A 23,141-nucleotide genomic window follows, 5' to 3' on the forward strand; every position below is an offset into this window, starting at 1 on the left:
CACAAAACTGCCACTTTCTTTGGTTCCATTACGACTGGTGACACCCGTGATCTGCTTGACGGTTCAATCACTCCTACAGACCTCATCTCCACCACACACTGTTCAGCAGCAGCTTGCTTGTTCAGCAGTACGCGGTGTGGTCGCTGACGAATGGGGTGAGCTGTGCCTGTATCAATCTAATGTTGAATTAGGTGCTTCCTGCACAGGTCGGAAGTTGAAGTGGCAAAAACTGACTGGAACTCCTACAGCAAATCCCATAGCTGCTGCAGCTGCTGTGTCTTGGACAACCCCTCTCTGTTATTCTCCAGCACTGATTTGACTATTTCCTCTTGGATTGGAGGCTTTTTTGAAGTACCACCAGTGGCATTACTACTCATAGCCGCATTGTTAGTCATGAGTTCTCCAGTCAGGCAGGCTTGGAAGTCTGGGCTGGATTCTCGAGGTGGATGCACCAGTGAGGTGACCACACCTGTGGAAAAGGGTGTAAAACCTGATTGGTCTCCATCCTGAACCATATCTGCCCATAGGGAAAGCTGTTGGTTCCTTTGAGTGGGCTTCTGTCTCAAGGAATAAGGGTTGTGGAACTTGAGAGGAGATTCCATGCACAGTTGGAAACTCAGGAAGCTCTGGGTATTGCTCAGCCTGACCTGACCTGATATCTGTGTTCGCAGTCCGTCTGGTAGGCTGGTTGTCTGGATTGATTCAGCCAGGTCATTATCACATATTAGAGGTTGTGGGGGACAGCCCATGAATGTCACTGTCCAAGATCCAATACAGCATTGGTATCCCTTATGAAGTCCAAACCCAGCAGGCACGCGATAGTGGCTCCGGTCGACTTTGCACATTTAAATATTTTTTTCCATTTTTTCATCATAATGTCCGCCAAAAAAACATCGGCAGTTATCTCTTATGGCCGCGATGCACTCGTGGATATAAAAACTTCCCTAAAAGAACAACTTTGGGACTTTTTATCCGTATGCTAATTATGCTTACATAATTATCTCATATACAAAAGTCTATCCCATATACATAAACCTATTCCCTTTATCTATATTATTTTATTTTATTTTATTTTATTTTATTTTATTTTATTTTATTTTATTTTATTTTGTTTTATTTTATTTTATTTTATTCTATATCTTTTTATTTTATTCTATAATATTCGACTTACTGCATTACGTTTTAGGAATCAGTTAGTTGGTCAAGTAGAAATTCTTAGGTAGCTACTGTGTTCAGTCTAGGACATATTTGTGTGTAATCACCAGGTACGTTGCGTTAACTGCATATATGTATGAAAGTATGTATATGTATGTGATGAATAAACCTCTTTAATCTCTTGAATCTTGAATCTTGAATCCTGAATTTCAGCTTCCCACACAGAGTAAGGGAAAGTCTGCTCGCCCAGCTGGATATTGACTGTACAATGACCAAGCATGGATGTTCTTTCTCCGGTCACAGTAATAAGCTGTAGCACACCACTCACTGGAGGTCCTCGGGCAGTGTGTCTGGGCGTATGATTGTCACCGCAGACACAGAGTCAACCAATGTACCTACTGCGTTGCCATTTATCACAGACAACACCCTTGACAATTTAGGTCCCGTTCGGGGGGTCACAGAATCCTCTACCACAACATAATTATTCCTAGCTGTTTGGTGCATGGAAGGTGCATGGCCAGGAGCGGAGTCACCTTCCTCGCCTCTGCTCCCCACCCAGTTTCCAGATGGCAGCCGTTAGCCCGGTGGCATAGGATTGTTGAGTTCAGGGTAGTGGTACTGAATGTGGTCCCTCTGGCCACATCTCCAACAGGCGTTAGACTGCATTTCCGGTATGCCTCTGCAATCTTGTCGCCTAGGGGATCTAGGTGTGTCCCGTTGTAGAGAGGAATAGAAGGGCCGGCGGCCTGACGTCTGCAAAGCTTTCGTATCCCGACCCTCCATAAAGATCTGCTCCACTTTGTGCGCACGCCCAGAGCCCCTTCCCAAGTTACTTGGTCTGATCTGCTCCCGCAGTTTGTCAGGTGTAAGCCCAGTGATGAAAGCTTCCTTCGTAAGGATAAACCTCTCTGAACTCTGGAAACGATTTACGAGCTAGGTGACATACTTCAGCTGCATAGACCCCCAGTTTCTCTCCTTTCTTGCATGTTTGCCTGTTCTCTCGTTGAAGAGTCGTCTGGCAGCCAATTTACTGGTTGGCTCACCAAATTGCCTTTCTATGGCCCAGCTATAACTTGAGGACCCGTCATGTCCATCTTTGACAGGTCGAGGAGAACCCTTCTTATCTCCCCCTCTAGAGCCACAGCCAACTGAACTACACTCTCATTCTTGTCCCATTGGTTGGCTCTAGCTATCATCTGAAATTGGGTCCAGTACGTCTCCCAATCAGGAGTGCCATCCTAACGACCCACCTTTACTTGGTCTCTTCTCCGATGGCCTGTAACTGGGTAGGCGCCAGCTATAGTTGTGGCGATGGCTTGCGTGAAAGCAGTAATCAGCAGTACAGTGGAGTCTAGAGGGGCAGGCAATTGGAGTGAAGGGGATCGTTGGGGGTCCTGCTAACCTGATGAGCCATGGGGCAGCAGTAACTCTCTTGTGCACTCCAAACCTCATCCATGAAAAGTCCTGACACTTGTGAGCTCATTGAATGAGCATGGTTGGTTGCTTAGTCAACATCAACTCTTGGAACCTTGGGCTGGGTTGCTGGAGTCATCGCAGTATGGCTCTACCCTGAAGGCCTTATGTTATTAGCTTGGTTAGCGGCTAAGCTAATCAACTCCAGCTACAAAACCATAGCAAGAACTCCCCGCCACCTCGCCCCAAGGTGGTCTCTGTCGAGACTCCACCCACTGCAATACCGGCTGTAGCTTTGTGTCCTGCTCCTATTGTGCTCTCTACTCAGCCGTGCTGATTACCTGTACCTCTCGACAGACCGGCTCACTTCCTTCGTGCATGGGGCACAACTCCTCCTCCTCCCGGAGCTCCCTCTCCCGCGCCTCTCTCCGCTCACAGTATCGGCATCCATCTGGAGCACAAGGGCGTTGGGACAGTGCGTTGGCGTTCGAATGGCAACCCCTGGCCCTGTGCATTCTGGTCAGAATGAGGACGCAACCTTACCGCCCACCACTGCCAAGCATCCTTCTTGCTAATGTCCAGTCCCTAGAGAACAAGATGGATGATTTTCAAGCAAGGAAAACATTCCAACCGGATATGAGAAACTGTTGTGACCTCTGCCTGACGGAGACATGGTTGAACCCGCTGGTGCCGGAGCACGCCATACATCCAGCCGCAGACTATTACTAACAACAAGAGCAACTTCCCCAGCCCCGAGGGTGGACGCCTCCCCAGCCAACGAACTGAACTCCTTCAATGCACGGTTTGAGTCTGGCAACAACACTGGTAGCTCGCCGGCTAATTTGAGTTACATCGCTGGGGATGAGCGTGCACTCTCAAGTGTCTGAGCATGACATCAGGACGGCTCTGATGCGTGTGAACACCAGGAAAGCTGTGGGCCCAGATGGCATATCTGGATGAGTACTGAAGACCTGTGCAAACCAGCTAGCCCCAGTGCTCACTACGATATTCAATCAGTGGTCCCGTCCTGCTTCAAGAGGTCCACCGTCGTTCCTGTCTCAAAGATCCCCTCTCCAGCCTGCCTTAATGACTGCATATTGGACCCGTTGCAGTTTGCGTACCACAGATGCACAGATGATGCGGTCTCCCAGGTACTGCATACCACACTCACACACCTTGATGGCCGGAAGGGGGCCTATGTGAAAATGCTGTTCAACGATTATAGTTCAGCTTTCAATACCATAGTCCCCACCAGACTGGCTGTCAAGCTGCGCAAGCTAGGACTGAACACTCTGCTGTGTGCCTGGATCCTGGACTTCCAGCCCGGCCCCAGGTGGTTAGGGTGGGGAGGAACATGTCCAGCTCCCTCACTCTAAACACAGGATCCTCCCAAGGCTGCATCCTCCTGTACTCCCTGTACACTCATGACTGTGTGGCCAGGTCTAGCTCCAACACCATCATCAAGTTTGCTGACAACACCGTCCTGGTGGGCTTGATCGACGAAGGTGATGAGAAGGCCCACCACAAGGAGGTGGCTGACCTGTCACTCTTGTGCCAGGACAACAGCCTCCTCCTGAACATCAACAAAACTAAGGAGCTGATTGTGGACTTTCAGAGAAGATTACAACTGAGGACGCATGCGCCGCTGGCAATTAATGGGACTGTTGTCGACAGGGTGAGCAGCTTCAAGTACCTAGGAGTCCACATCACGGAGGACTTAACATGGAATTTACACACAGACACTCTGGTGAGAAAGACGAGGTAGCGTCTTTACCACCTCAGGCAGCTGAAGAAATTCCAGGTCTCACTGAGGATCCTCCAAGCCTTCTACTCTGGAGCAGTGTAGAGCATCCTGACAGGCAACATTGTTGCCTGGTTTGGGAACTGTACTGCTCAGGACATCGGGGATGGTAGCTCAGGCGGTAGAGCTGGTGGTCTAGTGATCCAAAGGTTGCTGGTTCGATCCCAGGCTCCTCCTGCCACCATGCTGTAGTGTCCTTGAGCATTGACATTTCACTGCATATATGTATGAAAGTATGTATATGTATGTGACAAATAAACCTCTGGAATCTTGAGATAGTACTTGAATTGTCTCCCCGCCATCACTACGGCCAGCGGTTCTTGATGAGGGACGCAGTGCTCAGCCTTGTTGAAAGTTTTGCTGAAGTACGCCACAAATCTCTCCAGCCCCGTCTGAGCGAGTACTGCACCAACGCCAACATTGCTGGCATCGGTTTCCAGGATTAACGGCAGGGTGGGGTCTGTGGGAGTGAGGGTGGGGGACTCCATCAATGCTTCCTGGGGAGAGCTAAAGGCCTCTGGCACTCTGGTGTCCACATGACACTCCTGTCCTTTTGCAGCAGATGGTACAGGGGAGCGGCTGTGCAGGAGAAGACTCGTACAAACCTCCTGTAGTACAAGGCCAGGCCCAGCAGGCTTTTCAGCTGTCATTGGTCAGTGGGACTTGTTAGAAATAATATGGCGCCTCTGGTTGGAAATGTCCTTTTGTGGCCAGTTGCGCACGTGTTGTTCCTGTACTTTTCCACTTGCGTACATGTTGTTCATGTTGTTCTGCAAGTACATTGTACTTGGTGATCCATATGTCCTTTTGTGACCACTCGCGTATATTAGACTATATAAGGGTCGGGCAAAGAAAGAACGGGGCTGATACTTTGCGAACTGACCCTGCTCCATAGCTCTGTCAGGGATACAAGGTGCGGACCCAGAGACTCTGTATGCAGTTCTTTTTGATACTGCCGGACATTAAATATGACCAACTCCTAAATTCTTGATACGTCTTCTGATTGACGCTCCAACCCATCAGCGAACACGCGAAGAACCTCGAAGGTAATTGTTATACTTGAATTGATCAACAGAAGTTTAGTAATTGATTGAAACAGGTTGTAATAGTTATCATACTTGAATTAATTTACAGAGGTTTAGTAATTGATTAAGACAGGGTTAAGAAAGGTTATCTACAACGGAACAACTTGGTGATCCTCGAGGATATAAATTTGTCCAACAGACTGGGCCAGTCTCTTACCGTGTGCACCTTCTCCTCCAGCGTGTGGAGCCCCCCCCCCCCAGTCTGTGCCCTAAGAACTCCACCTCCTTTCTCATGAAGCGACATTTTTCGGGGTGGAGCTTCAGACCTGCTGCTTCCACTCTCTGAAGTACCTGCCACAGCACCCCCAAGGCCACTCCCGTGCTCCCATGTGCCAGGATGTCATCCAGATACACAAGACATTCCTGGTTGGGAATACCAGCCAGCACCTTCTCCATTAACCTCTCAAATGTGGCTGGGGCATTGCACAAGCCAAAGATGAGGACGTGAAACTGCCACAGCCCCCTCCCCGTGAAAAAGGTGGTCTAGCCACTGCTCAGGTTGAGTGAGGAGAACCAGGACAAACAGGTGCAGTGACTCGTTGATACGGGGCAATGGGTACGAGTCTTTCCTGGTCCCATTGTTCAGGGGTCTGACGTCGACACAGAACCTCATCTTGGGGCTTGGCGACCATCACAACCCCCGAGGTCCATGGGCTGTCTGAGGGCTCAATGATGCCTGCCCGCTCCATCTCCTCAATCGCGCTATCTGCGGCCTCCCGTTGCGCCATGGGAGGACGGTGGGGCGCGTCTTGATTGCCTAAGCGTCCGCAGTGTGAATTCCGACAACACCCGCCACAGCTCTTCCCACTGCCAGGGCTCCAGCACATCACAGTATCTCCCTCCCTGCTGACAATCTATCCAACTCTTCCATCGTGGTTGGCTGGGCAAGGGGAAGGGGGCCAACACACCCAACAGACTGGCGGGCATTCGCAAGGTTGTGTGGCACTGCCTGGTGATTTCAGTGACACTGCACGGATCAGTTCAGTTATTTCTGTCACCCATGCAGGGATCTCTTGAGCTTGGCTGTTGTCCACTGCAGTTCTCACTATAGGGCTGCTTTCTCTCAGACTACAGCTTCAGCTCCTAATCTCCCTTTCCAGAGCCAGCTCCAATGCCTGCATGCAGGGTACGGGGTGTGCCAGTTGTGCCTGGATGCGCAGCTCCCGGGGAGTTATGGCTTGCACAAACTGGTCCCTGGCGAGCTCACGCTGCACTGCGGGGAGCATGTGGGCATGTGCCCCCGTTGACAGGGTCTCAATGTCATTGGCTAACACCCGTAGCAGCTCTCCGGGTTGTCTGTGCCTGCTACACAGAGCGCAGGAGACCAGGCTGTTCACCCCGTCCAAATCGCCTCTGCAGAGCCCCAACCAAATACCCATAGTCACATCTTTCCTCTGGGCTAGGTAGCAACAAGATTCAAGATTCAAGAGGTTTATTTGTCACATACATATACATACGTTTATACATTTATGCAGTGAAATAAGCATACTAATGTATCATCCATAAGGCCCAACTGCAGAGCTTTATTGTCCTCCGACCAACCCGTTTCCCAGGATAGCAGTTCGAATGGGGCGTGAAACGCGTACCATTCAGCCTTACAGATGAGTACTTTGGCATTTTAAGCAGCACCTGATTGCCAAGGGTGCCACCATCTTTGTGTACAGACTGTGCATAAGCCATGCCTTCACGCCGAGTCAGTGTCACCGCGCTGGGGAAGGGATCTGCACCATATGCTCCGCTCTGCTGGGGGTCGGAGGAGCCGAATCCTGTGTCGGCAGCCAGTCTCCTGACCGTCTCCATCAGGCGGGTTTTGTGTTCCACTGAAGCACGTCCAAATGCCGTTGCCAGGCCCGACACCAAACGGTAATTGCTTTCTCCCTCTAATATTTTAATCTTCGAGCGTGCCCCGTTGCACTGCATCACATCCAACAGGTGGTAGCCAGCTATCTGACTAAGCTAAAGGCTAACATTGCATCGCGCTTAACTTCTGACACCAAATGTAGCGTTCCGCTCAACGCTTTGAATAAGCACAAGGGGTGATAATGTTGTAGTCCAGTTAATTTATTGTATAACAGCAAGGCTTCTGTTGGCTGTTACCACGCCGAAGAACAGACCCGCTTGGTCATCCACCCGGCACCCTTCCTCATTTTCGGTCTCACTCTCCACTTCCTGGCCCGCCCCCCTGGGCGTCTAAGCCCATCAATAACATAGTTTGAACGTTTCGAACAGGGTTGCTACAGTATTTTAACAACATGTTTTTTTTCTCCAAAATGTTTCAACTCCATTATTGTTTGTATTGCTTCACCTGTTGTTTGACCGCGCACGGTTATTTATTACCGTTTGCTGCGCGTTCTGTCGCGAAAATCGTCCCCATAAAACGTACGCGTGATGGGGACTACAATTCCCATGATCCCACGCTTCTTCTGTCGTCACCAGACGCCATCTTGTTTGTTATTGTTTTGATTGAGAAACCCCTAGTGGCAGAAGTTACATAGTCTACCTTTAACTTGCATTACCAGTAGTAAAAAAACGTTTACCCCGAAAGGTGTATCCGCTCGCTCTTTAAAGGTGTAATTATTTAATATTTAATGCTTTAAACCTCTACATTTTCCAGACAAACCCGCACTATGTTTCAGAGTAAAACTGCGTGGTTTTCAACCAGCGTTGGTAGGGAATGTCAAAACTACTGGGGTGAGTATGGCTAGCCTGGCAAAGCTAACTAAGATGCACGCTAAATGCTTAAGCGAACTTTATTTCTCGCCACTATAACAGTATTGAATTATAGACGCGGTGCCAAGTTTCACCAAAGGGTTGGAGTACGGCTCCGTCCACGCGAACAGTGACGGGCACCAAGCAAGCGCAAGTGAGGAAATTTCCTCACTTGCATCTGATTATAGAATCCACGACGATTATCAAGATTAGCTCATGTAAAAAAACCAATATATAAATTACAACATACTATTCATTACATTTAATTTAAATCTGAATTATTACATAAGGGGATGAACCATATAGGCAGTATTTGTAATATATGTATGTGTGTATATATTGCTCGACATTAAAGGGTCGCTTCATTCTGCAGTTTGTCAGCCGGTGGTTTTTAAATAAAAGAGGCAGACAGACGTTGGTTTTAGCTTGTACAAGGGTCCGATCGGAGATGTGCTTGAGAGCAGCTCCCTGGGGCGAGCAGTTTATTCGGGACACAGACAAGTTTACCTGGTCATGGTTCGCATTATGACATCGGAGTTTGTATAACGGACGATGGGGTGACGCGGAACTGGTTTCAACTGGTTTCAACGGAAGTTGTCTTTTGTGACGACTGTGCACAGAATGCAGAGTACGTGCGTCAAAAGGTGTACGCAACTGTTTGATTATATGATCATACAATAATACAGTATTGTAGCAAATATATTTGGCAGGAGTCACAGGCTGACCGCAACCACCTACATGTGTCTGGGAATGAACACTGTGTACTGAAATAAAGATGTGACTGGGGCTATATGAGGTTGTGTTCATTATGTGTGTACATATGTTTATGTGATTACATAGATATTTATATATATATATATATATATATATATATATACACATACACACACACACACACACACACATACACACACGTGCGTGCTTGTGTGGTATCTTTATAGCATCTGAGGCTGGCACCACAGCTGACTGGAGGACAGCAGATTACCTTTTCAGTGAAGACGCCGCAAACCCTGACACACTCAGGTAAGAGGGAGATCCAGAGGATGTGTCAATAAAAACATCAGTGTTGTGATCCTAATCTGAGATCTCGGGCTTATTGGGATAACCCTTTAAACACTTAACACTAAAATCAAATAACAGATAATGTAAGTTTATTTCAATTTATTTAGTATAATTTCATGAAAATGACACAAATCATATGTTTTCACTGAGATGTTCTATAATTTGCGCTTGCCAGTTCTAGGAGGCATTTCAATCATATTCTTCATGGAAAAAGGCAAAGTTTGTTTATTTGTAAAAAACTGAAACAATATTAACGATGATTCGAATTGAATGCTGTACTTGGCCTTCTTTCTATTTATATCAGCATAATTGTGTGCCATAATTCATCAGAATGATAATGATTTAATCCAAATATATATATATAGCCAAAAAATATATAACATAAATAGTCATATAAAATTTACAGAATATACACAACACGATTCTTAAATTATTAGATAAATTATTGGCATTAGTATATATGGTATAAATTATTGCTATGTACTTCCTTTATATAGTGTTGAACGGTAAATATGAAATTGCTGTGACTATAACAATATTAACAGTAAAATCTATAAATGAGAAAACACATGTAAATGAGAAAACACATGTTTCTTGGCCCTCAACCATTTTGCGTTTGCAACGCCTGATCTAGACTATTAGAGCCGAGTGAAGTTTATGATGAACACATCTACATTACTTTAGTATTGAATTGTTTTTTTTGCTATATCACCCATACTTTACAACTTTAGCATTCCACAAAATGTCTTTGCATTGTCAAGATTGAAGTATTTATTCAATATGCCAAAAGCACAATTAATCTAGCCACCCGAGTCATTAATGATTGATTGGTTGGCAATGTAACACCTGCAAAGGTTTCCTGAGCCTTTAAATGGTCTCTCAGTCTGGGTCAGTAGGCTACACAATCATAGGGAAGACTGCCGGCTTGACAGATGTCCAGAAGACAGTCATTGACACTCTCCACAAGGAGGGTAGCCACAAAAGGTAATTGCTAAAGAAGCTGGTTGTTCACAGAGTGCTGTATCCAAGCATATTCATAGAAAATAGTGGAAGGAAAAAGTGTGGGAGGAAAAGGTGCACCAGCAAAAGGGATAACTGCAGCCTTGAGAGGGTTGTCAAGCAAATCCATTCAAGAATTTGGGGGAGCTTCACAAGGAGTGGACTGAGGCTGGAGTCGGTGCATCAAGAGCCACTGCGCACGGACGAATCCTAGGCATGGGCTACAAATGTCGCATTCCTCGTGTCAAGCCACTCCTGAACCAGAGACAGCGTCAGAAGCGTCTTACCTGGGCTGTGGAGAAAAAGAATTGGACTGTTGCTCAGTGGTCCAAAGTCCTCTTTTCAGATGAAAGTACATTTTGCATGTCATTTGGAAATCAAGGTCCCAGAGTCTGGAGGAAAAGTGGAGAGGCACAGAATCCACATTGCTTGAAGTCCAGTGTGAAGTTTCCCCAGTCAGTGATGATTTGGGCTGCCATGTCATCTGCTGGTGTTGGTCCACTGTGTTTTCTGAAGTCCACAGTCAACACAGCCATCTACCTGGACATTTTAGAGCACGTCATGCTTTCTTTCTGCTGACAAGGTTTATGGAGATGCTGATTTCATTTTCCAACAGGACTTGGCACCTGCCCACACTGTCAAAGGTACCAAAAGCTGGTTCAATGACCATGGTGTTATTGTGTTTGATTGGCCAGCAAACTCGCCTGATCTGAACCCCATAGAGAATCTATGGGGTAGTGTCAAGAGGAAGATGAGACACCAGACCCAACAATGCAGATGACCTGAAGGCTGCTATCAAAGCAACCTGGGCTTCCATTACACCCGAGCAGTGCCACAGGCTGATCGCCTCCATGCCACGCCGCATTGATGCAGTAATTCATGCAAAAGGAGGCCCAACCAAGTATTGTGCATAGAAGTGAACATACTTTTCAGAAGCCTGACATTTCTGTTTAAAATATCCTTTTTTTTTTGTGATCTTATGTAATATTCACATTTTCTGAGACAGTGAGTTCTGAGTTTTGGTTTTTCATTATCTATAGCCACAATCATCAACATTTCAAGAAATAAAGGCTTCAAATATTTCACTCTGTTATGAATCTATATAATATATGGGTTTCACTTTCTGAAATGAGGGACAAAAAATATTTCGGTGAAATTTATGCAATCTAAAAAGTTCACGCTACAGTGATATATCATGAAAGTAGGGCTTTTCAGTAGAAGCAGGCAATGGTGATTTCCTCATCTCAAACAATTGATTGAAACAAAAGCAAACAACAGTGGTAGGTTTACCACAACAAAAAATGTCAATGTCTCAATAACTTGTCATATGGCCTTGAGCATCAGTCACAGCTTGACAACCACGTCTCATGCTGTTCACAAGTCGACTTATTGTCTGCTGAGGCATGGCCCCCCACTCTCCTTGAAGGGGGCCCTCAGGTCATTGAGGTTCTGGGATCCAGAGTGACGAGCCTCGACACCACGACTCAGCTGATCCCATAGGTTTTCTATGGGATTCAGGTCTGGAGAAAGTGCAGGCCACTCCATTTGAGGTACCCCAGTCTCCAGCAGCCGTTCCCCAATGATGCGACCTCGATGAGCTGGAGCATTGTCGTCCATTAGGATGAAATTAGGCCTGTGTTGTTCAAGCAGGGGCACAATGACTGGATTAATAATGTTATTCGGGTAGTATGGGCTTGTCACTGTACTATTCACAAGGTGTATGTTTGGCCCACGGCCTCCCAGCGCCACTAGAGGCCGCCCTTGCCCCATCTGCAGCTCCCTACTCAAGCCCATTGCACACACCTAGGATCAATTACCTGCACAGTATTTAGCCCCAGCTTCCTAGCCATTACTTGCCAGACCGTCAACTAGCTTTCCCCGAGTTGTATCGCTATTGGGTCCCTCCCAGTTCTGGTCGTGACAGTACGGTCTGGCCAGGAAAACATGGACCCAGCCGACACAGAAGGGCTCCGCCGCGCACTCCGGGACCAAGGAGTGTTGCTTGGGCATTCTGACCAGGCCCTCCGGGACATCGCGGAACACCTCCGGACCATCTCGGCGGCCGTCAGCAGCCTGCAGGGTCCTCCGGCCCCCGTGGCCCCCCCTGCTCCTCCGACCCGCCCTCCTTCCCCCACCAGGGCTCCCAGCGCCTCTCTCGTCCCGCCCGGTCTCCAGCGCCCACTACTCTTGGGCGCCTCACAAGTCCCCCAACTCTCTCCGATGCCGAGCCAATGCAACTTGGTCGCTCCCGGATCTCCCCCGAGGAGCAAGCACGCCGCATACAGACCGGCGCCTGTCTGTATTGCGGCCGGCTGGGACACCTCCGAGCCACCTGCCCGGTCCGGCCACGAGAGGGCGACTCCTCGGTAGGGTTACGTTCCGGTCGCTCCAGCGCCAACCGTCTCTCCCGTCCGCTGCTCCCAGCTACCCTCTCGTGGGGAGATATAACACGCTCTTCCTTCGCTCTCATAGATTCCGGGGCGGATGCGAGTTTTCTCGACCAGGGACTAGCACGCCAGCTGGGGCTGACACCCGTCCCTCTCCCCGCACCGCTCGAGGTCAAGGGGCTGAACGGGTCACATCTGACCCGGATTACCCACCAGACAGCTCCCCTCAAGCTGCTATTCTCCGGCAACCACCGTGAGTCTTTAAGGTTCTTCCTTATTGATTCCCCACTGAACCCCGTGGTTCTGGGGTACCTCTGGCTCCAGACCCACAACCCTCAGATGGACTGGCGCTCGGGCAGCGTGAGCTCCTGGAGCACACACTATCATGCCCACTGCCTCCGCTCGGCCTCAACCCCGCCGCCGGGTGCGCCGCCGGGCGCGCCGCCGGGGGTCCCCAAGAGCCCTGACCTGCCCTTGGTTCCATCGCAATATCTGGACCTGGCCCCGGTCTTCAGCAAGCAGGAGGCGCTATCCTTACCACCTCATCGCCCCTACGACTGCGCAATCAACCTCCTGCCAGGCACCCCCCTCCCCTGCAGTCGCCTGTATAATGTCTCCCGGCCCGAACAGGAGGCCATGGAGACTTACATCCGCGACTCTCTCACTGCCGGGATTATTCGCCCCTCGTCTTCTCCGCTAGGCGCAGGGTTCTTCTTTGTTGCGAAGAAGGACAAGACCCTCCGTTCTTGCATTGATTTCAGGGGACTGAACGACATCACGATCAAAGACAAGTACCCTTTGCCCCTGATGGATTCAGTCTTCGTCCCCATCCAGGGTGCCACCCACTTTTCCAAGCTCGACCTCCGCAACGCTTACCACCTGGTCCGCATCCGCGAAGGGGACGAGTGGAAGACCGCATTCAACACCCCGCTCGGACACTTTGAGTACCTTGTTATGCCATTTGGGCTGTCAAATGCCCCAGCGGTCTTCCAGGCCCTAATTAACGATGTCCTCCGGGACATGCTCAACTCCTTTGTCTTTGTTTACCTCGACGACATCTTGATTTTCTCCAAATCCCTCTCCGACCACGTAAAGCATGTACGCCTGGTGCTGCAGCGCCTCCTGGAAAACGGTCTGTTTGTTTAGGCCGAGAAGTGTGTCTTCCATGTTCCATCCATTTCCTTCCTAGGGTTCATCATTGGCCGAGGGAGGCTGGAGATGGACCCCAAGAAGGTGGCGGCCGTGGTGGAGTGGCCAACCCCAGCCAATAGGAAGCAGCTCCAACGGTTCCTCGGGTTTGCAAACTTCTACCGGCGCTTCATCCGTAACTTCAGTCGCATCGCTGCTCCCCTCTCAGCCCTTACCTCCACCGCAGTGGCCTTCAAATGGACCTCGACCTCAGGACCCGCTTTTCTTCGGCCCCAGTCTGGCCCAGCCCGACGCCAACCTCCAGTTCATGGTAGAGGTGGACGCTTCAGACACGGGGGTAGGAGCAGTACTTTCTCAGCCCCCAACCGATGGTAAGCTCCACCCCTGTGCCTTTCTGTCCCGCAGGCTCACACCACCCGAGCGCAACTATGAGGTGGGTAACCGGGAACTACTGGCTGTCAAACTAGCCCTGGAGGAATGGCGCCACTGGCTTGAGGGAGCAATACACCCCTTCGTCGTCTGGACCGATCATAAGAACTTGGCCTATATCCCGAGGGCGAAGCGGCTCAACTCCCGGCAGGCCAGGTGGGCGTTGTTTTTTGGCCGGTTTAACTTCTCCCTGTCCTACCGCCCAGGAACTAAGAACACCAGACCTGACGCCTTGTCCCGTGTGTTCGCGCCAGAGGAGAAGACAGGGGATCCTGAACCCATCCTTCCACCCCTGTGCCTTGCCGCCACACACACCTGGGAGATCGAGTCCCTCGTCACCCAAGCGCAGGAGCACCAGCCCGACCCAGGAACCAGACCCCTAACCGCCTGTTCGTCCCTGACTCTGCACGCTCCCAGGTTCTGCAGTGGGCCCATGCCTCCCGCCTCAGCTGCCACCCCGGGATCACCCGCACCCTGGCCGTCGTCCGCCAGCACTTCTGGTGGCCGACCCTGCTCCCTGACACCCGGTCCTTGGTCTCTGCCTGCCCCACCTGCGCCCGGTCCAAGACCTCCACCCGACCCCGCTCCGGCCTCCTCCGCCCATTACCCATCCCGACTCGTCCTTGGTCCCACATCGCCCTGGACTTCGTCACCGGTCTTCCACTATCCCGGGGCAACACTGCCATCCTCACGGTGGTGGACCGCTTTTCTTAGGCGGCCCACTTCCTCGCCCTGCCAAAGCTACCATCGGCGAGGGAGACCGCAGACCTGCTGGTGGCCGAGGTGTTCCGCCGCCATGGCATTCCGGCAGACGTGGTGTCAGACAGAGGACCCCAGTTCACCTCCAAGGTCTGGCGCGCCTTCTGCTCGGCCCTGGGGGCACAGGTCAGTCTCTCCTCCGGTTTCCACCCCCAGACCAACGGCCAGACGGAGCGGGCGAACCAGGAGGTGGAGGCCATGCTCCGCTGCCTGACAACCACCAGCCCCACCTCCTGGAGCGACCAGCTGCCATGGGCCGAGTACGCCCACAACACCCTGGTGAACGCCTCCTCCGGCCTGTCGCCCTTCCAATGCTCTCTGGGCTATCAACCCCCGCTGTTCCCTGCCCAGGAGGCTGAGATCCCCGTACCCTCCGTCCAGGCCCACATTGGTTGCTGCCGGAGGACGTGGAGGAGGGCCCGCTCTGCCCTACTCCGGGCCTCTGCCAGGTCCCAGCGGCAGGCGAACCGGCACCGTGTGTCCGCACCTACATACGTCCCCGGACAGATGGTATGGCTCTCCACAAAGGACTTGCCCCTCAAGGTGGACTCCCGAAAACTCGTCCCCGGTATGTTGGCCCCTTTCCCATTAAGTCAATCATCAACCCCTGTGCCGTACGCCTCCGTCTCCCTCCCTCCCTCCGTGTCCACCCTACCTTCCATGTATCCCTGCTGCAAGCCAGTGGTTTCCAGCCCTCTCTCCCTCCCCGCCGAAGCCCCACCACCCCCCCGCACCATCGACGGCCACCCGACCTACACAGTGCGGCGCCTGCTGGACGTGCGGCGCCGGGGGAGGGGCTTCCAGTACCTCATGGACTGGGAGGGATACGGTCCGGAGGAACGCTCCTAGGTCCCCCGGAGACAGATCCTGGATGCCTCCCTCATCCGGCATTTCAACCGAACACGCCCTTCAGGCTCCAGGTGTCCGCCAAAGGGGCGTCCGTAGAGGGGGGGTACTGTTAGGCCCACGGCCTCCCAGCGCCACTAGAGGCCGCCCTTGCCCCATCTGCAGCTCCCTACTCAAGCCCAATTGCACACACCTGGGATCAATTACCTGCACAGTATTTAGCCCCAGCTTCCTAGCCATTCCTTGCCAGACCGTCAACTAGCTTTCCCCGAGTTGTATCGCTATTGGGTCCCTCCCAGTTCTGGTCGTGACAGTGTAGGGCAGTTCTGTATTGACTAGACACACCTGCCCACACTGTAACACCATCACCACCAAAGGCTGGTCTGGTGACAACAGTGGCTGATGCATAGTGCTCTCCTTGACGTCTCCAACATAGTTGGCGGCCATCGTTTCTGCTCAAAGTGAATCGACTTTCATCAGAGAACAGCACTGAGGCCACTGGTCCCTCGTCCAGCGTGAATGCTCCCTGGTCCATGCAAGACGATGATGCCTGTGCCAGCTGGTGTGGTCAGGTACCCTTGCAGGTCGTCTAGCACGTAGACCACGCTGATGTAAACGGTTTCGAATGGTCTGACGTGACACTTGGGTGCCTCTTACCTCCCTTAAATGTGCCTGGAGTTGAGTGGCATTCATCATCCGGTTCCGCAGGGCACTGTTCACAATGAAGCGCTCATCAGTGTGGGATGTGGCCAAAGGACGTCCACTTCTATGCCTTTCTGTGACTCTTCCAGTCTCTCTGTATCTCTGTTGCAACCTGCTGATGACACTCTGTGACACTCTAAGCTCAGTGGCCACTTCCCTCTGAGAACATCCTGTTTGAACCCCCGCAATGGCGAGGTACTGTTGATCAATTGTTAGGTGTTGTCTTGATCTCATGATGTCAAAATGTGAACAGCATGATGAAGAGGACTGTTTAAATACCAATTCTAATTGAACCAGGAAATGTATTGGTCGATTCATGGATCAAACACCTGAATTTTGCTGTTCAGTTCCTTGTTAGAGAACAGCAAGTTGTGCAAAAAGTACTGAAACATTGAACAGCTGGACATGTGCATTCAAAAGTTTAGAGAAGGTCAAATGAAGTTCACCTGTAAAGGTTATAGTGCATTTTAGGTTCATCCTGAAATTTCACCTGAAAGCCGAATATCCCTTACTCTTTGTGAGTAGTGAATATGTATATAGATATATAAAAATTCTAATTTGTTAAATACTTGGGGTGTTATCAATACATAGTCGGACGATGTGGCAGTTTCTGCTTGTGCGTACAGCATCACAGTCTGCTTATCACAGGAGGAGAGGAGAGAAGGCCATAGGAGACCTTTGATCAGGTATAGATCGGGACAGGTCTCCCTCCACCTGTAATTTGTGCCTGTGCATAACAGGGACCCCCCTTTGTAAAATGTCCAGTGTTACCGGTAACACCGATGTTGTCATGAGTTTATGAAACGGTGGCATCCTACCAAACAGAAGCCACTCCTCAGTAAAAGGCACATGAAAGCCTGCTAGGGGTTGCCAAAAGGCGGACAAAGGACTCTCAGACCATGACGAACAAAATTCTCTGGTCTGATGAAACCAAGATTGAGCTCTTTGGCCTGAATGCCAAGTGCCGTGCATGGAGGAAACCAGGCACCACTCATCACCTGGCTAATACTATCCCTCAATGAAGCATGGTGGTGGCAGCATCATGCTGTGGGGAGATTTTTCTGTGGCAGGGACTGGGAGACAAGTCAGGGTCAATAGAATGATGGACACAGCAAAGTCCAGAGAGATCCTTGATGAATCCCTACTGGATGGTGACCCTAAGCACACCCCCAAGAAAACACTGGAGTGGTTTTGAGTCTGTGAATGTCCTTGAGTAGCCCAGCCAGAACCCAAACTTGAACTTGATTTAATAATACAGGCGTGCCAAAGTTGTGGCATCATTCCCAAAAAGTTTCGAGGCTGTCATTGCTGCCAAATGTGCTTTAGCAAAGTACTTAGTAAAGGGTCTGAATACTTATGTCAATGTTAATATTTATGTTTTTAATTATTTTGGATACATTTCTAAAACCCGGATTTTGCTTTGTCGTTGTGGTGTATTGTGTGTAGATTGACGAGGGGGAAAAAAATGAATGTAATCCGTTTTAGGATAAGGCTGTTACATAACAAAATGTGGAAAAGGTGAAGGGGTCTGATGTACTGTTTCACAACAAATATGATTCTATTGTAAATTTCAGGATATATGAGAGTAAGGATTACCTCAGCAACAAAGTGACTGTTTTCCATGGCATGTTTTTGTCTGCCTGTGAGAAGCGCCACAGTGTCAAGTCGGTGTGCATCGGTCACTACGTGTTGCCTCCAGCCTGCGTTCTGGACGGTGAGCAATGTCTTCCATCTGTGTTAAATTCTTAATTAGAAAACCTATTAAAATTGAAAAAAATAAGGATGTTTTTTTTTTATATTTTGCTAACTATTGATAATTCATTTTCAGAAGTTCGACATGTGGTGGGAAGGTTCATTTGGGAACAGGAGGATGACCAATTTATAGCACAGGTAGTTAGGCATAGAAACCACACAAGACATTTTATGCAGATAATTTAAATTTTCTTGAAATTAAGAATCTGTATTCACAGGGTTCACTTAGCTGGGAAAAGGGTTCACCGAAAAGATCAAATGACCCCAGGAAAGTGCGAGACAGAAGCCGAGAGTATACACAAACACACACACACATACTCACACACACACAAACAAATAGACATGTTGTCGTCTCCATTAATTTCACACTTTATTCAACAGCTCTGAACAATCTGACTCGGATGCATTGGAAAATAGGGAAAAAACATGTGAACAAAAAAAGGATCCAGTTAATAACATGGTTACAGGTAAAGACTTCCCTCCATGTTGAATTTTAAAGCAGCACTATGTTACCTTTGGGATTCGAGATTGGGTGCCTGTCCAATTACTGATTGCAATTGCACTTTCACACCACTGTAAAACTCGGTCCGGTGTCCGTAAATAACTTATTTTACCAGACAAATTTAAACATTATCGGTCACATTTCAATAAAAAGTCAATGTTACAAACGCAAATATAATGCACACCTAGGTTACAGTACCCCTTGCAGGAACCACGCCGCTTCCCGGAGCCGTGGGCTCATGGGGAGATCGGCCTCCTTCTACCAGTGTAGGAACCAAAAAATGTCTGGCAGATCAGCTCGCATGCGCGTGTCAGAGGGTGAAACAAATCCCGTGGCGCAAAGAAAAAGAGGGCCGGCGTGTGCTGGCTGAGATGTGGGTGCCAGACAAACCTTTGACCCGGCCGGTCTAATTCGTGCCATCGGGGAGGTGGAGCTGCTACGTTTCGTATGAACATTATTACCTGACATTTTGACCGCCAAGTTTATAATTTATTTGTTAAATACATTTTACCTGGCAAAAAAAAAGATAATTACTGGATCCAAACACCGAGGAAGTGACGTGGTGCTGTAAAGCGGGACGCAATTTCGCCCTGGTTTCATACCCGAACACAGAAGTTACATAGTGCAAGAACAGGCGTTGGGGTGGGGTGCCATTCTCCATATTATAAATCAGTGTACTGTCAAAATGGTTCTGAAGCTGTTATTTTAAGGTAAACAAGCTACAAACTGTTGTTTTAATGTAATAAAAAAAGGAGAGAAAAACCTTGCTAATTCAGAGGTAATTTCATTTGAAATGTGAAACACATCGTAATATTGCAACAGTGTATGTTAAAAGTATTAAAGATAGCTTGACACTTGATTGATCCCTGGGGGGAATTTATTGCAGTGTCAGCAACAGCTTATAATAATAAAAAGCAATAATAATAATAATAAAGCAATGGAATACATTTAAAATAAAATGGCAGTATACTGTATGTGGAAATATACAATAGTTGACTGTACACAATAAAATATGACAATATACCCTCAACCTAATGATAAAAAAGAATATAACAAAATAAATAACAGAAAAGCAATAAAAATGTTAAAATAGAAGTGACCCTAAAAAATAAAAATAAACCAGGAAGATTTGATAATATACAACTAATGGGGTAAAGCTAGCGGTGAACATGAATGAGGAACCTAAGATGAGGGATAAAAATGGTACTTGTACAATAAACCGAACGACAAAACATTAAATATGAGCCTAACAAAATGGATAAAAAAAAATCAAAACTCCAGAAAAATAAACCTTTAATTAAACCCTAAACAAATTACCTGATTATGCAATCTGGGATTGATGCTTTACACAAATGTTTTGCACTCTTTTTCATTTTATTGTTGACCTACTGCCTCTCTAGGTTACATCAGCATTGACAACCTCAGGAAATACAGAGGAGTACTGTGTGACATCCAACCTGAGCGTGTTTGCAAAAGGAAATCTGTGGAACTGCACCATCATACTTCTTGAGGAAAACAAAAAAAAATTAATTGGAAAGTCTAAGGGTGCCACAAAGTCTTCAATGTTTCCATTTGTGTTTTCAATTTGCAGTGCATATGCATGAAGGGTCGGATATTGGAATAAAATAAACCAATGTCCTACCTATTGAATATACTGTACTTTCTCGTATTCATCTGTTGATCTCAAAACCAAATACTAAGTACACCGCAAAATAAAAAGTTTGACTCTAAGGTGACCTTACTTTTGGAGGGCACTAGTTGTATGTTGACTGGGTTTCTTAATTCATAAGGCAGTTATGTGCATACGATGAAAATGTACTTGCTATCTAATGTCACGAATGTGGCTAATAAACACGTTATTGCCCTCTACATCCTCTAATCATGTGAACTTATTTTCAATGCGACAACAGTGAAGTTCTTTCCTCGTAGGTTTAAAGTGGATTGGTTGATTGAATGAATGACTTGAAAACTGAATGATTCAGATTTTCCGTTTTCAAAGACAGTTAAATAGATAGTAAAATAATCCGATATCCCGGTCCTCTTCTTCTTTGCATTTTTTGGCGGATTATACATATAATACCAACTTCTAGGTGAATATCGCCCCCTACCTTACCAGACAGGATCGAGTTTACATTCGTATAAAAAAACCCCAAATAAAATAAGTAAAAAAAGCAACCCTACATTCTATTAAATAATCCTGTGTTAAAAATCTATTACACCTCTGTTTCCCACACCTTCTCTCCATTTGTTCCTAGCATCCCTTTCAAATCCCATCCTCATCCTGCCTCTCCCTTTGTTGTAGGCTTACCCTTTCGTCGTTATATTTGACACATTGCATTATTATGTGTTAACATTTTCAGATATATTACGATGTACGGATGGATATCATGGATAACATGGATATGTACCTCAGTGAGGTACTTATCCATGTTTTACTTTTTGCCTTAACCGTAATCTGGATTATCATTATTTCTTTAATATATATACCCTTATCAGTCCTGTAACGGGGAAATTTGTGATTTCTCTGCATTTAACCCATCCTAGAAACAACTACCTCCTTGCTTCTACTTCTCCCTTTAAAACTGTGCTCTGTCTGTTCTGCCCTTACTATCCTCATCCCACTTTTTCTTCCCAAATTCTGATATAAATTTTTGGATTGGTGTTTTACCTTCCCCTTTTCCTAATGGTATGTCTCAATATTCCTCATATTTAGTGAACTTTTAGCCACCCTATCTGCAAACTCAGTACCCTTTAATCCCACATGAGAAGAAGAAAAGAGAAGAATCTTCAATTATCACGCAACACACCACACTACAACACATACACACACCACACCACATGCTTTAGATGGTGGCCGATGAAATGAGGCATGTCCTTCCTCTGGGGGGGCAGCCAGTAGCAGTGGGCAGCATTTGTCATTGCGCCTGGGGACCTGGTAACGAGTGTCCATCTCTGGTCAGATGATGTGTGCATGTTTTTGGTGGGGGTCCTTACTGACGTTAGGTGGAGGAAACCCCATGTGAGCACAGGGAGAACGTGCAAACTCCACACACAAAGGCTCCTATTTGGGAGATAACCCACCCGGAGCACGGTGCCAACAGCGCCCCATGCGGGAATTGAGCCCGAGCGAGTACCCAACAAAATTCTACATCTATTCCCACTCTCTGAAGTCTAAGTAAGCATTGAAAGATTTAAACCATTAGATCCTCCCTGACTGACTGACTTCATAATCTGCAGAACTGTGGCAGAGTCAATACACATCACGCCCTGCCTGGCCTCATGTCTTCCACACACTTAAGACCAATAATCTCTGCGATCATCTCAGCTGTATAAACTGATAATTTATCTGTAATTCTGTTCCCTAATAGTCCCGTACCTACATAATTATTTTGATCTTTTGAGCCACCAGCAAATATCTGTACATAATTATAAAAATGATTCCTTATATTGTATACTGGTTTGCACAGTGTCCTACTTCACTTCCACCCAATCTTTCTTTCAATTTTAGCCTTAGGAAATAGCCATGGGAGAACATTACTTATTGGAGTAGGGGAATTAAAACTTCACACACTCATCTTTTATCTCCCATCCAAAGCCATTTCCTTTCATTTATAGCTCTCATTAAATGTATTACTTTTTTCCATTTTGTTTATCTTCCATGTACATCTTTGATTAATCCCAATTCCCAAGATTTTAAATTCCTTTCGTTTTTCCATCGGTTGCCCATATAAAGTCAGAGCATCTATCTTCCTCTACTTAGTGAGGTACATATAGCAAGAATTACTGGTTGAAAGTTTGAATCCCTTATCCCCGTCTTCCTTGTACTCCCACGGTTACCACTCAGCAGGACACAAACGCTTCCTGGATGTGAAGCTAACGCGTTTGATAGGCTAAGCGTGTAGAGCACGTGATCATTGTCCGGAAGGCACCGGACGGGGTGAGAGGCATTGTACATTCAACATTCACCGGAGTGAATGTAGACATCGCATGCAAATACAATACTGTAACGTTTAAATTAATTATTTTTGGATTAGTATCCTGTATGAGAATAAGTCAACTGTCTCCATTGCGCGGCTTTCAGTTTAGTAGCACACAAACCGCTACCCCTTCGAAATGATATCTTCCATTTTGTTAAGCCAATCACACGCTTTGTTTTGCCACCTGCCCCCACAAGCAGGAAGTGCACTTTGAGCCTGTAGAGACAGGACAACACTCTTAAGGTTTTCAAGCACATTTCCTCCTCTGTCAACTCTTGTTCACCAACTCTTCTGCCATCTTGATTCACTGCACTTCCCTACATTTAACATGGAGAAGGATAACCTCGCCGTGGTACTGCATGCACAGGGGGACCTCAGACTGGTACGAAACGCTCACATATCCTTGGTCAGAAA

At 47.8% G+C, this 23,141-nt stretch overlaps 2 protein-coding genes across 2 annotated transcripts in view; both read left to right on the plus strand.

The window, feature by feature from the left end:
- The first annotated feature begins 8,068 nt into the window (after positions 1-8,068).
- Positions 8,069-18,250, plus strand: terb2 (telomere repeat binding bouquet formation protein 2). The gene is made up of 3 exons (XM_079998216.1): positions 8,069-8,145; positions 9,105-9,186; positions 18,071-18,250. The coding sequence occupies exons 1-3, from the start codon at positions 8,082-8,084 to the stop codon at positions 18,243-18,245; spliced, it is 321 nt and encodes a 106-aa protein (XP_079854342.1). The 5' UTR covers positions 8,069-8,081; the 3' UTR covers positions 18,246-18,250.
- Positions 18,251-22,936: 4,686 nt separating this feature from the next.
- Positions 22,937-23,141, plus strand: part of sord (sorbitol dehydrogenase) — a 7,315-nt gene continuing 7,110 nt past the window's right edge. Inside the window, exon 1 of the mRNA XM_079997643.1 lies at positions 22,937-23,109. Coding sequence (XP_079853769.1) covers positions 23,056-23,109 — 54 coding nt within the window. The 5' untranslated portion in view covers positions 22,937-23,055. The remainder of the gene's footprint in view (positions 23,110-23,141) is intronic.

Source organism: Zeus faber, assembly GCF_960531495.2.
Source record: "Zeus faber genome assembly, chromosome: 3".
NCBI lineage: Eukaryota > Metazoa > Chordata > Actinopteri > Zeiformes > Zeidae > Zeus > Zeus faber.